Source organism: Neltuma alba, unplaced genomic scaffold (assembly GCF_004799145.2).
Source record: "Neltuma alba isolate B1F8T4 unplaced genomic scaffold, ASM479914v2 tig00000050_pilon, whole genome shotgun sequence".
Lineage (NCBI taxonomy): Eukaryota > Viridiplantae > Streptophyta > Magnoliopsida > Fabales > Fabaceae > Neltuma > Neltuma alba.
Genome location: NW_021631909.1, coordinates 41,109 through 58,599, shown reverse-complemented (window position 1 = coordinate 58,599; position 17,491 = coordinate 41,109). Strand labels below are relative to the sequence as shown.

Genomic DNA, 17,491 nt, shown 5'->3' with positions numbered 1-17,491 from the left:
ACATAGTAGGTTTGTGACCTTCAGCTGTTGCACAGATAACCTTCTCAACTTTTGCCGTCCTGGTGTATTATTCTGGGGAAGATATCCGTTAATCGAAACGATAACTGAACAGTGGTGTTGACTTTGACATGCAGTAATAAATCTAATCCAAATTTTTTTCATAAAGGCGAATACACAATAAATTTAGAGAGAGAGATGTTGAATGCAAAGATAATGTTAGTCTATACATAATCACATTATCATGTCACTTCGCCGGATATATAAATATAGGAAGATTCAATTGTAATAGAAGAATCATAATTTGGACTAAAATCAGGTGAGCAGGAAAGTAATAACAGAAGCTTGATGTTGATGATCTATATTTCACTTTTCACAAAAGAATGCAGATTAATGTGGCAACCATCAACTGTGCAAAATGAACTAGCCAGCTTCAATTTTACTGTGAAAACTACCTAAAAGTGGCACGGGAATCTGATGTTGAGGCATATAACATCGATCCTGAGTCTCTCGTGATCAAAATAGAAAGACTTGAAGAAGAAAATACTTAAACCGAACGAAAGGACCATGGTGCGTCTCAAATTCCTCTTATTAAGAAATCAAATGCCTTCCTGCATTTCACCTTCTAACTTTCCAAGAATAGGCCCCGTTGAGAGTTAAACCTTTTGAGGTTAACGCGTGAGGTGAAAATAGAGGGCTAAAATTAACGCTGGCAACCAAAATCCTTCAGCCTTTCGCGAGACCTCAGCATGAGAAGCAAGTCAAAATCCTCTCCATCAACTCAAGCTTCTCCCTCAGGTTGCCGGCAATACACACACCCTGTACATTATTATACATTTCCAGTTCCCATCTTCATCCACCAATTCCAGAATAATTTGATCTGGGCGTTATAGGCTCGTCCCTCCCCTTTTTCCCACTGTAGCTCCTTCCTAAGCTCTTTGAGCTTGCACTTCTGCTGGTTGGAACATGAGAGTTCACGTCTGATAAACCGTTCTCCAAAGCTTTTACTAAATTCTCAAAGAAAGTCCTTGTCACGCTGCATTTGTTGCATTATACCCAGTAAATCACAAGATTAGGATATGGTAAATTGGATTCTCTACAGTCATTTAGTTATGCAATAAGGCTTCTGTAACTATGCTACTTGCAATGCCCAACTATTCTGGAGTATAGTCCAATCCTTTAGCATACAACTTCGGGCTTTGAAGTTAAATCAAACAACGCAATTCCATTACTGCACTAAAGCCTCACCTGGTTAGTCCAGAAAGTTTAGTGCGGAAACAGTTAAAATCTCTTTCTGGATTCTTTTCCGTGAGATATACCTCCAGTTCCTTCTCAGCGCACTGATGAAGTCGTTCCAATCCAGCCTCTGCTTCACCTGCACAAAACAGATTTTGAGGCCAGAAGACATGATAGCAGCTTGCTTTTGAATTACTGAGTTGTTTTCTATATCTAGAATTAATTCAAAAATACAAGTGTCTAAAACAGCGGCCATGCTAATTTATCTTTTGTTTAAATATCAAAGCTTCAAAACACTACATCAACAAGATTTAAATTTAGCCAAATATCTGCATCCATGAAATCTGATAATTCCTAGTTTGGAAAAATTATTATAGAAACGAGAATAGTCATTTCAATTCATTGCCATTGCTTAAACTCAAAAAATTCTGGTAGTGATTTCCACCAGCTACTACCAACAGTTATTGAACAAGAAGATTATTAATGTAAAATATTTAAAGAAGCTTGCTTTATAGTCTGTTGTCTTTGTGGGACATGCATGATTGGCTCAAGGAAATGAGAATCCATAAACTCAGAAAAGGGGTTTCCGTGTAATGTCCTTAAGGTAAGAGCATACCTTGCAAGTATTCAAAAAACTCTCTCTTTGCTTTCTCCTTCTCAGGTATATAGTAGCCATAGGCATATGTCCATTTCAAAACACGTCTGCATTCAACGATCTGCATACAAAATTTGTTTACTAAGAGATAACATTACATTTTCATCCCTTTAATAGTTACAAACATACCTGTAACCAGGCCTCTGTGATGAATTTTAGCTGTGATTCTGGCTGACACTGCAGGTCACTGAGCTTCTCAAGCTGCAGCAATAGAAAATCATTAGAGTAGTTCTAAATTTACTAAAGCAGAAAAGATTGTCACATTTCTATTCGGAGTTTTATTTTTGGTCGTTTGGACATCAATTATCCACGTCCTGCATAATCATTTACTTTATTGGTTTGAGGGATTTAGTTGTGTTGAACTCTTGCAGCCTGTATGGTTACATATTGGTTGCCTAGTCATTGGTATAGTCACCTTTTTTTCATCATCGAAACTGATTGAATATAGTTTTAAAATTTTCCACTTTGTTATTCCTTTGGCTTCAATACTACTCTCTGTCAAACACCCACCAAATCTCCAGATCTCAAAAGAAATTTCTGAAGATGTTTCTATCAACAAGTTGGCCCGGGTTCTGTACAGATTTTACATAGTTAAATGGGTTTGATCGCATTCTACTCATACCTGAAGTACTTCCCAACCAGCAGCAGCATATTCGAAACATAAAATCATTGGAATTAAAAATTCAAGATAGCCATAGGGTATCATTGTTTTATTGGATGACCATTGCACAATTTGTACAAGAGTCTAGATCTTTGATTGAGCTAAATTAAATCTATGAAAAATCTGTGCCAGAAACACTACATAAGCTACTGGAGTGTTTTATATTGCAGCAATCAATTCGCAAAAATTCTTTAACAAACTAGACTATTCATGATCACTAAAGTCCACCACATACTTGAGTTTCTCGTTAGAGATCACCCTGTAAGCATAACAGTACCATTGGCAGTGCAACAAACAACCACGATAAGAAGATAGCTTACGTGCACAGTTTGCATTTGCTCTAGGTCTGCAAGAGCTTTATGTCTGGACTGCAATCAATAAAGCATACACTAAGTGCATCAAGCAGGCATAAGAAACTAACAGAAAGCATCTATTATATCTCACAATCAACTGCAACCTGCAACTCTTCACGCCTTCTCCGAGTTAATGACACAGGAAACTGGTACAATTTTTTTTTTTTTTTAAAATAAAGCAACTAGCACATACTGATTGATTGGTTGCCCATCTTTCATAATAGTGATAATATCTTTCAAGAGAGTTCTTGATTATCTCTCTCTGCTGTTCTGCCTCTTGAAACTGGAAATCACAGCATTAATTTAATAAACAACATCAGTTCCGGCGTCATTGTCAAACTATTCTGAATTTGCTATATACCTCTTTATCTGCTTTTGCTTCTTCATAACGATTACATGCATAAAAACCACCTGTCGTCTCACCATGCTCAGACCATGGACCAAGGCAAAGCCTGCAAACACAGGTAATCAACTTCACTGAGATGAACTGAACAAAGCTTTAAACCACCGTCCTTCTATTTTTCAGATCTCTTTCCACCGGCAGAGAATATTATGAAGAGTCAATTAGTGCTTCATCAATGGAAAACTCAGACTAGAAGAGGAATTAAAAAACCATAACTGGAGATCGAAGAAACAAAAAAAACATCCAGTAAAGTTGTATTGGTAAAATAACAACACCACGCTCGCGCAAGACCAGATTTATGACAAGACACGAATATGGAGTGACTGCTGAAAATTTAGTGCCTGCCGAGTACTTAATTTCAAGGTTGATATAACTAGAAAGATTTAGGCAATTAAAAAAATTCAGATGAGAGATTCATTTTGTATAAATAATAAAAATGGAGATTATGACAAGAGCAAGGCAATCGGCCATGGTCATTGCCCCTTGGCCAGCCCACGAGTGTTGATGAGTAATAACAGCAGACAGCAAGCCACGCACTGGTATAGTAGTTTTGGCAGGAGAATGGCACAGAGGGAGTGGCAATGCAGCCATGACAGCAAAAAGAATATTGTTAGAAATCTTCATTTCTTTCGCCCTTTTGTCCAATGCTAATTTTTACTTTTATTTTCATTTTTTATATTTAATAAAGACTAGGATTAAACTTTTTTGACCCACGAGAGTCGTCATCATTTATTACATATGATCTATATAACTATACTTGACACCTAAAAGTGACATTTATGAAGAAGTGCAGATGTAGACTAACCAGCAAAACTCATACTTGCAGGGTGGTGTGCAAGTCATATGCATACAGCCTTGGTTTTTCTCAATTGGCCGTTTGCAGCTTGGACAAGGTTTCGAATTGGCCAATATCCTGAAATCCACGTAGGCAAATAGTTCAGCGATGCCAGGAATCTAAATTCAGGCGTGGTGACCGAATAACCATTATCAACCATCAACAATCAAAATTGTTAAGAGATTGTAATGAATATACCCTTGAACCTTACATAATAGAGTCTCTATGAACAAGTGGTCCGAAGTTCAATTCATGTTACCCACATTCTCTTAAATCTTCACTAAACTTAATTTGCACAAGGCATGACGTGATTACGTTTTATCCGCGAGCCTGAAGGGGCTCTTGCAAAGGATTCATAAAAGAAATTCTTCCAGGTTATGAAAAATAACAAAAGCATTTGTAAGAAAAGACGGGGGGTTAAAGGAGACAGAAAAGGATGGGGAAAATATAATAGGAACAATATCTCAGTCTATGTTCAATCAAATCATCCAGGAGCCAAATACTACAAGCCTCAACTGAATCGAGTGAAGAATACATTAATACAAACAGGGACAGTAATAGTTAAAGGTACTACCTTCAGTTCTAAATGTAAGAACTAGTTGATTAATTTGAGTAGATTAAAAAATTAGTTAAGTTAGTTATTTGTAATAAATAAATGATCTCTTTCCTAAAATATCTTTGTTAATAAAGTATATTAGCTAGAAGTATCATTATCACAAGGCCTATCTTGGGAAAAAATGGATAAGTATGGGAGACAAAGTGGATTAGGGTTTTATATTTAAGACCAAAAAAAATTAAATGAGCTTTTATATTAAGGACCAGAGGTAGTATATAATAATTCAAAAACCAGTGTTAACAAGTAGAAACCAGATCATATTCTCGGTAACAAGCATGAATCATCGAGGTTGACTTGTTTGTGACATCTTTTTCCCACCTAGCGTGACATGTGCATGCGCGCACGTGAGCGAGAGAGAGAGAGCGAGAGAGAGAGCAAAGACGCATACCAATTCATATTTTCAGATTCAGCACTGTTCTTCAATATCCATTTGGCGACAGTATCACAATCAACAGGCCTATGTGCTTCTTCAGTGCACTGCAAGGTCAAATTGAGACATGAAGAGCCAACTGCCAAGGTAAAAAAGAACAAGAAAATATGCATTTAAGCAGGTTAAACATCATGGCCTCCATTGACTTACATTCCAGCAAAAACTGCATGAGCACTTGCACGTAACATCATAGCTTCCACTACCAGAAGCAAAGTCCACAGCAAAATCACATCCAGGAGCAGGGCACCATTTGGTCTAGAATGTTATCAATGAAAATACATGTAAATCTATTTAAAATACCGCTTCAGGAAATTAATTAATCAAAACTCTACTTAATATTACCAGTTTCAAATTCACTTTCCTAAGCAGATACAGAACTCATTTAATACTAGGTTAAACAATTCCCAAGAGGAATCATAATCCTCTCCAGTCCCCTCTCCCTTCCAAAAATACAGAGATCATTCAGTACCATTGATGCTACCATTGGAGTCATGCCTTTTATAATAAATCTCTTGAAAATAATGCGTCCAAATCCACAAATGACTGCAATGAATATAACAACATCATCTTCAAGATGTAGTGAAGCCATTTATACGAACTAATACTGAAGGCATAACATGATAGCCCAAGTCCTAATTATCTTCACTGTGCAGGTATGATGTATGATTATGAATCACAGTCATATAAATTTGAGATATTAAAAGATAATGCCTCAGTGACAAGTAAAACAGATGAAAAAGATCTTGGAAACGTATACCAGTGAATATCGCATTAAATTTCCAACATAGAATTACCTTTTTGTTGTCCTCAATATAAGACCTGATAAAATAAGCAGAGTACTTCTCCTTCTCTTCATCAGAAGCCAATAAATTGATAACATCTTCACCAACAGCAGCACCACATGATGGATCGGGACACCGCAATGACAAACATCCAGGACCGCCGTTGATGGCTACACTGACATAGCCTACAAAGAAAAAATATATAAAATTGGAATGACTCAAGCGGATGCCTTGAAATGAGATTTCTAATGCAAGATATCCCAAACAAAAAAGAAGTTGTCTGAACGACAATGGCAAATTGAGAGGCTTTTCTTTTTCTTTTTCTTTTTTTTATTTAAAGGAAGTTTCAATTTTTCATATATGAAAATGCAAGAAACATAAGAAATTTGCAAGATATCACAAACAATCATAAAGATAAAGATATTGCAATAAAAAAAAAAAGAGAAAGAAAAACTCACCAAATAAAAATATGTGATAATTATGGAAAATTCCAACTAGCTACGTGCCTATAAAGCGCCGCTCAGCTAGAATGGTGCTTGAACGGGACCATATGATTAGCACAGGCAGAGCACATACAATGTTTTCCTTATCCAAGATTCTGTTACACAATCGTAATCCGGACATGAGTAGATAAGGGCTGAGAAGTGATAGTATTAGTTGTTATTAGTTAGTGAGAACTAGTCCTTATAAGTTTCCTCATTAAATAACCACTTGTTAAACATAGAGGTAGGAGAACTAACCCACTTAGATACCCGCAGTTAATCTCATTATACATATAGTTGGAATTAGGCATCTCATACTGTCTTAGTCTCCACATCCGATGCCCACTTCAAAACTAATATTCTATGGAGTAACCACTTTAATATTTGCAAATGTTACGAATATATAGATCTATATAAATTAGCCACTATTTAAACTATAATCATATTTTAAAGATGATATTCATGATAAATGGTGGTTGAAGGAAAAACTAGGGATAACAGTTGGGCCCAATATATGACAGGTGCTAGAAATGTGGAACCTGTCATGCATCACTCCAGAAAAGTGGTGCCTGATATGCACCTAGTTTCAATTTTCTTGCTAATTACCACAGTTTTCTTCTATAACTGGAAGGTCTTTTAATTTCAAGACTGATATTAATGATACATTCAGAGTTGAAATTCTTTCAATAAAGCGCAAAGGGCACACTCCAAGCCACTAAGTATGGTTGAAAGTGTAATCGCCAAAATCCACTTCCAAAAGGCGAGCCATAAAGTATACAAGCAAGGTTATTGCTAGTCCTCTTAAACAAGGCAGTATCCATCTAGGTGAAAACAGGCACTTCTCTTGGATCAGCACATTCCATTAAATGATTGGCTTTACAAGTTACAAACTACTTGCCAAAACAAAAATAATGTTAATTAAAGAAAAGGCAGTTTTCTAAAGGAAGGGAAAAAGGGATGCCACTGGATGGGATCATGCGAGGACATGGACTCCTCCACAACAGAGCCAACAGAAAGACAAAACGAAAAAGATATAAACAAACTCATCAGTTCATTAAAGCCATCACAACTCTGCATGTCTACCAGGGATATTCACATAAGAAAACCACACGCAGAGAACCAGATTTTATCATATTCTATCCTTGTGTTGCTCGGTCAATTAACACCCTAAGCCAAGAATCTGAGCTTTCCTCAATAAGCATTTGTCATCAAACCCAGTATCATGCAAAGATGAAATGATGAAAGCTTTATTGCATAAACATGCGGATTTAATTGAAAATGAAGGCCATGGGTATATGATGCTTCAAAAATATTGATCAAAAGATAACCACAACTGGCAATAAAGAAGGCAAAGAAATGAATCTCACTTAATAGGAAGAAGCAAAATTGACTTGCATTATCCCCAAAAAAAAAAAAAAAAAACATTGACTTGTATTTTCTCAACTCAATCCTTACAGAAGGTTCACAATGCCAGGCACGCAATAATGCAGAAAGGTTTAATTTTCTTAGCACAACGACAACACGAGGATGCATTTGGACAAACCTTCCCAACACGAGCTACAAAAAGGATGGCCACAACCAGCATCAAGCATCTCAGCACCAGGATAGGTATCAAAACAGATCCCACAAGTCATCTGCCAATATAAAAATGCCTTTTAGAGAAAGGTCACGCTTATTTTTATTTTTAATCTATGTAAAGGTTTTCCATGAAGTGTATCATATTAAACATTCATAGGTTCCCTGTATGTAATGATTACCTCACTAGAATCTTTATATTCCATAAGAGGTTTCTCCAACAAGCCAAGAGCACTGCGAACTTTCTTTTCATCTGCAAACCATTCATCATGTATTTTACCAGCATTCCTGTCAGTAAACCAAGTAAAAAACTTTTAGAACACCTATGTCACAATATCAATAGAATTATGAAGGCGCGACATTTTTCTGCTTGATAATAGACCATGTGCAAATAATTTTACTTCACATTTAAGAAATGCAGTAATAAATGAAGTATCATCAAAATATTTGTTCATGCATTTGATTATACAAAATTCAAACAAAATATGCAAATGTGGGTGTGTTCATCAATCACTATACCAATTATAGTGACGAAGCAGTATACGAGCTGCAAACTTTGAAATGGATAGCACAGTGGATATCTTCATAATCTCATCCTCCTGGCGTTGACGAATGTCGCTTTCACTCAAGACTGTATAGTTTTGCTGAGGGGGAATAAAACAGTAACTCTTAGTTTGCAGTAAAACGGAGGTCCAGATTAAAAACATGCATGTAAATGTAGTTATTAGGCATAGGCAATTAATAATTTAGCCAAAACGTTGTTACATACAGCTAACAGCTCCTAATATATTTGCTGAGAATTTTTAAATTAAAAGATGATAAGTGTATAATTTTCGAATAATTGATAAGACAAGTGTAGGGTTCGATGGGGGAGCCATACTTTTTGCACGGGGAAAGAAATACTCGTCACGTTCTGGCTATTACCTCATACAAAAGTTGTAAGGCATATATTAATATCATATATAAAACCAGCTCTACATCTGGATAGAACGAACTTGATAGCTACCAATGAATGAATGAAAGATTTTGAAGGAATACTACGTGAATCAAAATGATCAATTAATCACGGCTAAATCATCGAAGCTTCAATTTTGGAAAGAATTACAGTACCCCGTATTTCAAAAGTAAAAAAATCAATCCTAAACTTCGTTTCCAATAACAACCAAGGAAATTTGAGAGTCAAAACATAAGAAGAGAACAAGCAGTCACCACCTGGTGACGACTCAAGGGAGCAACATCAGAACTATCAGAAGCATTATCGATGAAATCGTAATCATCCTCGTCGTTACCACCGTCGCTGTACAAGGCCTCGTCCTCCTCCTCCCCGCCGCCGAAGCAATAATCATCGTCGAAATCCATTTTTGACTCCTATAATATGTTTCAAACAATAGGATGCGGCGCGGAGGAGAGTCGGAGAAGGAATAGCATGAAGACGGAGAGGGTACGAAATAGAGAGGAAGGAGTTTTGACGTAAGCCGATCGATGGATCATGTTCGCGCACCCAACTTGTAGGAGATGGACGAAACAAAAACCAATGGTTAATTTCAAATCATAGGGTTTACCAAAGAAGAAATCAAATATTCAAACCGATCACCATTAAGTGGTAAAGAAGAAACCGCCATTTCTCGCGCCAAAATAGCAAAATGCCTGCATGGCCGCATTACACGCCCCTCAAATTCATGTTCAGCAGGATACACCACTAGTCGTGGACAACCTTTTGTTTTTTATTTTAATTTTAAATAATATTATTTCCGTTTCTTAATATAAAAGCTAGTTTAATTAATTTGAGTAGATTAAAAAAACTAGTTAAGTTAGCTATTTATGATAAATAAGTGTTGTCTTTCCTAAAATCATTACTAGTCAAGTACATTAGTTAAAGTTACTATTATTATAAAGACTACCTTAGAAAAAATAGATAACTATAAAAGATAAAGTGGATTGGAGTCTTATATTTAGGATCAAAATAATAATCAAACAAGCTCTTATATTAAAGATCGGAGTTAGTACTATGATTGGTTTGATCTAATTTTGGTTTTAAATCTTTGAAGTTTCAGACAGTGCCATTTTTTCACGTAGTCCCATAAGATTTGTTGAGTTAATAACATATGAAGAACAAAAACCAGTTATCTACTTTTAAAAAGTTTTGATTTTCTTCATACACTTTTAACTGAGATTGATATTGATTTTAGTCCCTACATTTACTGGAAGTCGGACCAAATTCATGCAAAACTATAAGGACTAAAAGCAACTATTTAAAAGTAAAGAAACTAAAATCAAAATCTAATGAAATTGTAAGGACTAATAATAATATTAACTTTTTTTTTTTAAAAAAATCCCTCTTATCCCATATAAGATAAAATTAAGAAAAAATTGCAATAAGGTTCCACCCAAGACAATTAAATACAAAAAGATCCATTGAAATTATCAAATTATTCTGAAGTCCTAAGAGACTTCATTGCAAGAGATTTTATTTGTTTAATTAACAAATTGCTCTTATTTTTTCAGTATGCATTGATAACTGAAAGAGCAGTTGTTAACAACTTAAAGTATAATAATTAACAACTATTATAGAAGATATTAATAACTCATGCATTACATTTTTGTGATGTGCTGAGAAAATGTATTGTTAATACCTGCTACGATAGTTGTTAATCATTACATCTTAAGCTGTTAACGACTGTTTTTTTAGGTGTCAATACATAGTTAAAAAAATAAGGACAACTTGGTAATTAAACAAATAAAATCTTTTGCAATGAAATTTCTTGGGACTTCAAAATAATTTGATGATTTCAAGAAATATTTTTGTATTTAATTGTCTTATGCAGGACCTTATTGCAATTTTCCTTAAAATTAACTCATTAAGTTTTTGTTTCGTAATTATTCGGTAAATATTCACGCTGATAGATTTAATTTTTTTAATAAATCAACTATACAACTAAAATTGGTATTGTTGATTTAAGGAATGGAAAAATTAATAAATCAATTTTGTAGAGGGAGTAAGTGGAGAAATATTTAAGGGTGTTTAGGTAAAAAGCACATCATTGTTTTATAAATAATTTTACAAGATTTGAGATAAGTATATGATAAGAGTTTTGTCTGAGTTAAATTACCTTTTAAAGGTAAAAAATGTTCTCGAAGCATTCCAAGTACTTTAGTTAGAAAGTTAAAGAATGTCATAGACATTGACGTGGTTTAAGCACGCCGAGGATGATAGAATAATTTGAGTAAACAAAAGCTGCATCAAGCAGAAGTAGCAGAGGTCTCGGGAATAATAGGACTAAAGCTCAGATGCAGAGACCGCTATCAAGCGGATAAATAGTATCAGTGAAAGAGCAGGGGACCCCATTCTAACGAAACACATTCGAGAACTAACCCAACAAGATTGGCAGCTGAAGTTCCAGCATGATAGCCTAGCTAAGCTGAGTATATCCTTGAAAGAGAATGGAGTACTGTGGGATCCACCACCAGGTGATATTCTTAAATCTTAATATCCTCCACGAGGGCGCTGCGGGATTAGCAAGTCCCAGGGGATCTGATGTGTTGAGCTGTTTACACTCTTTATCCACCCCAAAAAAAAAAAAAAGCAGTATCAATCCTAGACATGAGATGTAAAAAGGACATGAATAAGAAGGTTATTTCAACCATTTTCTAAGACAAGACATGACCAATTCCAAAAATTATATCTTATAAATAGTATTCCCTTTAATCTTATTTATAAGCTTCAAATTTAAGAAAGATGTGATCTATTTTATACTCGTTTGGAATGACGTATAAGTACTTATGAACGTGATTTTAAACAGATTCTTTATAAGTTTTATTTAAGTTTGTTTACAATATTTGATGTATTTTTTTAATTTTTTAAATTATTTGTTCTCTCTTCTTGAGGATACCCTTTTTCAATACATTTCTCCATATATTTTTTTAATTATTTTTCTCATTTATTATAAAGATATATTTAAAAAAGGAAAAAAATTCCATGAAAACAAAAGTATATTTTATACCTATTTACTAATTTTAATTGATTTTTTTACATGTAAATTATTTTTTCAGCTTATAATAAAAATCTGAAAGAACAGTAGAGAAAATAAAAGCTAGACTTTCGGCTAAACTTACATTAAGGATGTGTTTGTATCCATGCTTTGACACCAAAACGCACAACCCAAATGGCAAACGGTGGCTTTTTAGAAAAAGTAGTGTTCGGTTTAACGTTTACACAATCTGATTTTTGGCTTTCAAATGGACTTATGGAAGTAGCTAATCAACCTCAAATTCATGTTGAGGAGGATACACCACTAGCCGCAGACAACCTTTTTCTTAATTTTAATTTTAAATAATACTCTTCCGGTTCTTAATATAAGATCCATTTAACTAATTTAATTAGCTTAAGGAAGTTAGGTAAGTTAGTTAATTATAAGAAAAATGACATATTTTTTTCTAAAATACCATAATCATCTTTCTTAATACTCTATTTCTCTCTTCTACTTGATTATGGTTAAGAGACTATTCATAGGGGTAATTTAGAGAAAATTGATAAATATGAGAAATAGGTCTTATATTTAGGACTAAAACTAATTCAAGAATTGAGTCCTATATTAAGGACCGGAAGAGTACCAGGATTGGTTTGATCTAATTTTGGTTTTTAATCTTTGAAGTTTTAGATATTGTCATTGGTTCACGTAGTCTCATAAGATTTGTTTTGAGTTAATACGATGTGCAGAACAAGACCAGAATGTGTATGTTATCTACTTTTAATAAGTTTTGATTCATACTCTTTTAACTGGTATTGATATTGATTTTAATCCCTACATCTAATGGAAGTCAGACAAATGCATGTAAGAGTATAAGGACTAAAAGTTACAATTTAAAAGTATAGAAAATAAAATCAAAATCCAATAAAATTGTAAGAACTAATAATAATATTAACTATTTTTAAAAAAACCCCTCTTATCCCATATAAGATAAAATTAACTTGTTAAGTTCTTGTTTTCTAATTATTCACTAAATATTCATGCTGATAGATTTAACCCTTTTTTTTTAATAAATCAACTATATAAAATGTACTCCTTCGGTACTAAATATAAGACTCATTTTGTTATGTAATTTACACTATGAAAGGGACTTATATTACACTACGAAAGAGGTTTTATATTTAGGACTGGATAAGTATAATTTTGAAAAATATTATGCAACTAAAATTGGTATTGTTGATCTAGGGGATGAAAAAATTAATAAATCAATTTTGTAGAGGGAGTAAGTGGAGAAAGATTTAAAAGGTGTTTGGGTAAAAATCACGTCATGATTTTATAAGTAATTTTACAAGGTTTGAGATACATATATATTCTTCCTATTCTAAAAATAAAAATTTTGTATTTAGGATCGGAGAAGTAATAAAAATTTTGTATCAGTGTTAAAATATTTTTTAAAAGTAAAAAGTGTTTTTGAGGCTTTTTTTTTTTTGCCTGACAAATACTCTTTTAGTTAGAAGGTTAAAAAAAATATGATAGACATTGACGTGGTTTAACCGCGGCTTAAGTACTCTGACAATGTTAGGATAATTTGAGTAGGCAAAAGCAGCATCAACCCTAGACATAGGATGTAAAAAGGACCAGAAGAAGAAGGTTATTTCAGCCATTTTCTAAAACAAGACATGATCAATTCCAAAAATTATTGGCAAAAAGAATCGATCCCAAAAATTATATCTTATAAATAGTATTTTCTCTAATCATATTTGCAAGTTTTAACGAGAATAATGTGATCTATTTTATACCCATTTGGAATGACGTGTAAATACGTATGAACATGATTTCAAATGGACTCTTCATAAGCTTCATGCCTTCATTTAAGTTTGTTTTCAACATTTAATATATTTTTTTAATTTTTTAATTATTTATTCTTTCTTTTTTGTCCCACTCTTTTTTACTACATTTCCCCATACATTTTTTTATTTATTATAAGAGTATATGTAAAAAGAAAAGTGTTTTTTCCATGAAAATAAAAGTATATTTTATAGAAAAATAGCAAAAAAAAAGACTCTAGAAATTAAAAACTTGCACACTAATGTTGTAATAGATCCCTATTTACAATTTTTTTTATTTCTAAAGTCTTTTTTATGATTTTTCTTATTTTATACCTATTTACTAGTTTTAATTATTTTTTTAAGCCTAAATTATTTTTTTCCAGCTTATAATAAAAATCCCAAAGAGCAAATAGAAAAAATAAAAAGTAGACTTTCAGCTCAACTTACATTAAGAGTGTTTGGCAACTATCAAAAAATATTTTTTTATAAAACAAGATAAATCTCTTTATATATTAATTTTATAAATCGTAAAATCACTTTTAAAATTATGGTTTGGTTTCTATCTAAATATGTTTCCAAGTTTTTTTTTGCACAAGAATTAGCTGAATAAACCTATAATAAACGGAATAAAGATAAGAGAAAAAGAAAGGGAGTGCTGAGAAAGGAAGAACATGGAGGGTGTACTAAAATGGAGAAACGGGGCGTGAAGTTACCGAGAAAGGAAGATTCTGCAAATCATGACATTAAAGGCCTATCTCTGATCTGACACTCATAGGCATAGCCACTAGCCAGCCACGTCTTTCCAAGGCATCGCACTGATACTCATTCCCTCCACTTTCTCTGGCTGTCTGATGCTCTTATTATATTTCCGATGCTCTCACTTTACCATACAAGACAAAACTTCCTCATCAATATACTGGCCTTTTTGTCCTTTTCATATCCTTTTTATAACAACAGTTTTTTTTCTTCTTATTATTGTTTGTTATTCTTATGATTTTATTTATAAAACATTTTCAATATGTTCCATATAAATTAAAAAAAAATTTAAAATGTATTAAATTTTTATTAAAATATAATAATTTTTTAATTTTATTTTTATTTAATATATGCTTTTTTAAAAAAATAGTTATCTACGTTATAATAAGTGAAAGACAATATGATACATTTATAATAAAAATTTAATAAAATGACTTATAAATAAGATAAAAAAATCTTCTTTCTCTACTCTATAAATAAGATCAGAAGAGTAATTAATATTTTCCAGTTTTAATTTTATTATAAATTACCAAAGAAAATAATTTGATTTTAATTGAGTGCTTTTATATAACTCATCAAATATTGTGTTTCTCTCTCTTTTCTTTCAATAGGAAAAAAATTCAAATATTTTAAAATGTTAAAATAAACTTAATGGCTTAACAATTATTTCTTAATTATAAAAATCATTAGAAGCACCTAGGAAGGAGTATAAATAACTAAATTAAGGAAATAGAAAGTACTAGTTAAAAATAATGAATACATAAAAATAAACAACTTATTTTTTTTAAAAAATATTTTTTTTAGGAAGGGTGAGGAAAGAAGAGAATGAACAAATGAAAATTAATAAAATAAAATTAACCAATATTTAATAAAAATAAAAATGAAAGTAAGACTAGCAAATTTAAACAAACTATTATTATCTTTAATAAATAGGAATACACTATCTCTAAAACAATTTTTAATACATAACACAAGAAGAGTATATATTAGTTTTAAATTTCAAAAGATTGTTAACTTATGGCAAAACAACAAAATATGGATGGTATTTGAAAATTGAACAAATTATATAGATAATGGAAAATTTTATTTAGGAACATTCTCCGTCACTCGATTTGGCTCAAATTTCAATATTAATTTATTAAATAAAAAGCTCTTTTACATAAAAAACAAGTTAATTCATATGCCATTAAGAGTAGAATTATTTTCCTAATTTTATTTATAAACCACTTCTAATATTTTTTTTATATGTTTTATCAGAATAAAAAATATTAAATCGTGCTAATTTTATAAAAAAATTTAATAAATTTTTAATTTTGTTATTATTTAATACTACTTTTGATTTTTAATATAATAACTTGTTTGACTTTTATTTTAGTTTTAAATATAAGACTCCTAATTCACTTTATCTCTCATATTTATCCATTTTTTTCTAAGTAATCCTTCTAATAATGATAGTTCTAACCAATAAACTTGATTAGTAAAGATATTTTAGGAAAGACAATACTTATTTATTACAAATAACTAATTTAATTTTTACTCAAAAAAACTAATTTAATTTATTTTCTTAATCTATTTAAGTTAGCCAACTAACTTTTATATTTCGGATTTCAGATAATGTAGGCTTTATATTTTAATGATTTATTTTTAAAAATAATAAATAAAATGTGTAGTTGTAAATTTGCGTAGAGGATTGAATGATGTGACAAAACGAGGAGTCAATATCACCAAAATACAAACAGATACTCATAGGTCCCGTTTGGTATGAAGCATTGGAAATGAGGGATTGGGATTGGGATTGCAATTGAAAAAAATCATTAAAATAATACTTAGCATGAGTAATTGTTTGTTATATGGGATTAGACAAACTCATAAAAGTGGGATTGGAGAATACCACTTCCCCCATGGTATTCTCCAATCCCACATACATGGCTTTGGCTAATCCCATATATCAAACAATTTCTTATACTAAACACTCTCTTAATAGATTTTTTCAATTGTAATCTCAATCCCAATCCCTCATTTTCAATACTCCCTGACAAACGTAACCATAGTTCGTGAAAATAACTAGTGACCCAAGCACACGTTTCGTTACGGGGAAAAACTTCTGCAGTCGCGGGATCATATATACAAGTGCGTGGATGTGTGTATATAAACACAGAAGAGAAGAGGAACGATGGCTCCCAAGTTTCACAAGCACTGTGTCTCTCTGTGTAATCTTTACCAGATTTCTGAAGAAAATAAACTTGAGTTTCGTAAAAAGGTACACACTTGTGTTTAGAACTCGTTATTGCTTCTAATCTCTTCGTTTTTTCTTTAGGATTTGAATTGAATCAAAATGATAGTCCTAAGCCTGCTCGAATCCTTACGTTACTCCACGACATGGTTTTTCAGTTCATCGGTGCCTTTGATAACTCTTTTCTCGAAGTAAATGGAAATGAATAACGAAACCTTTTAGGGATGGATTAGCCAAAAGAATTGGACCCAAACGCTTCTAGCTAGGTTTTGCTTTCTAGCATTTTTTAACGCCTCCCCAGTTTGCAGGAACCATACTTTATTTATGGTGCTTTTGAAATACTGAACTACTCTGCCTAATGAAATATATTATTTTTCTAAATAGATATCTTTGATTTTCTTTTCGTCTTTAATCTTTTTTTTTTTTTTTGTGTTTCATGTCTTGTTTGTTTCTGTATCTCTTCTTCTTCTTCTTTTAAATTAGAGGAAGATCACCGGTTGTTTCTTTTTATCTTAATCATTTGTTGTTTGGCACTAGTTTTAGGTTGGCCTCCCGAGAGCAGAGAAACTTGAGTTTTGTCTATAGTTTTAAAGATCGGACAAACGAATAGCGTTTGGCGTTAGCTTTTTTAAAATTGTTTTCTTTGTAATAACTAATAAATATTACTACTTCTGGAGGTG

The 17,491-nt window shown here is 32.4% G+C and overlaps 1 protein-coding gene across 1 annotated transcript; it reads right to left on the bottom strand.

The window, feature by feature from the left end:
• Positions 1 to 203: 203 nt before the first annotated feature.
• LOC114746687 (probable E3 ubiquitin-protein ligase ARI8) lies at positions 204 to 9,635 on the bottom strand. Its single transcript, XM_028935274.1, has 15 exons — positions 9,235 to 9,635; positions 8,545 to 8,669; positions 8,208 to 8,313; positions 7,994 to 8,084; positions 5,981 to 6,153; positions 5,337 to 5,441; positions 5,145 to 5,233; positions 4,111 to 4,218; positions 3,264 to 3,354; positions 3,096 to 3,185; positions 2,870 to 2,917; positions 2,018 to 2,089; positions 1,850 to 1,949; positions 1,246 to 1,372; positions 204 to 1,033 (listed from the first exon to the last, which is right to left on the bottom strand). Exons 1-15 carry the CDS (start codon positions 9,382 to 9,384, stop codon positions 850 to 852), a joined length of 1,659 nt encoding a protein of 552 aa, XP_028791107.1. The 5' UTR covers positions 9,385 to 9,635; the 3' UTR covers positions 204 to 849.
• Between the last annotated feature and the right edge of the window lie 7,856 nt (positions 9,636 to 17,491).

Bases quoted from the DNA above. Each gene is read 5' to 3' on its own strand.
- LOC114746687 (XM_028935274.1), bottom strand. From the start codon at position 9,384: ATGGATTTCGACGATGATTATTGCTTCGGCGGCGGGGAGGAGGAGGAC. The intron at 3,355-4,110 runs GTTAGTCTACAT...CTGTGTTTGCAG, and splicing joins TGCAAGTATGAGTTTTGCTG to GCTTTGCCTTGGTCCATGGT. The intron at 1,950-2,017 runs GTATGTTTGTAA...TTTTGTATGCAG, and splicing joins TCACAGAGGCCTGGTTACAG to ATCGTTGAATGCAGACGTGT.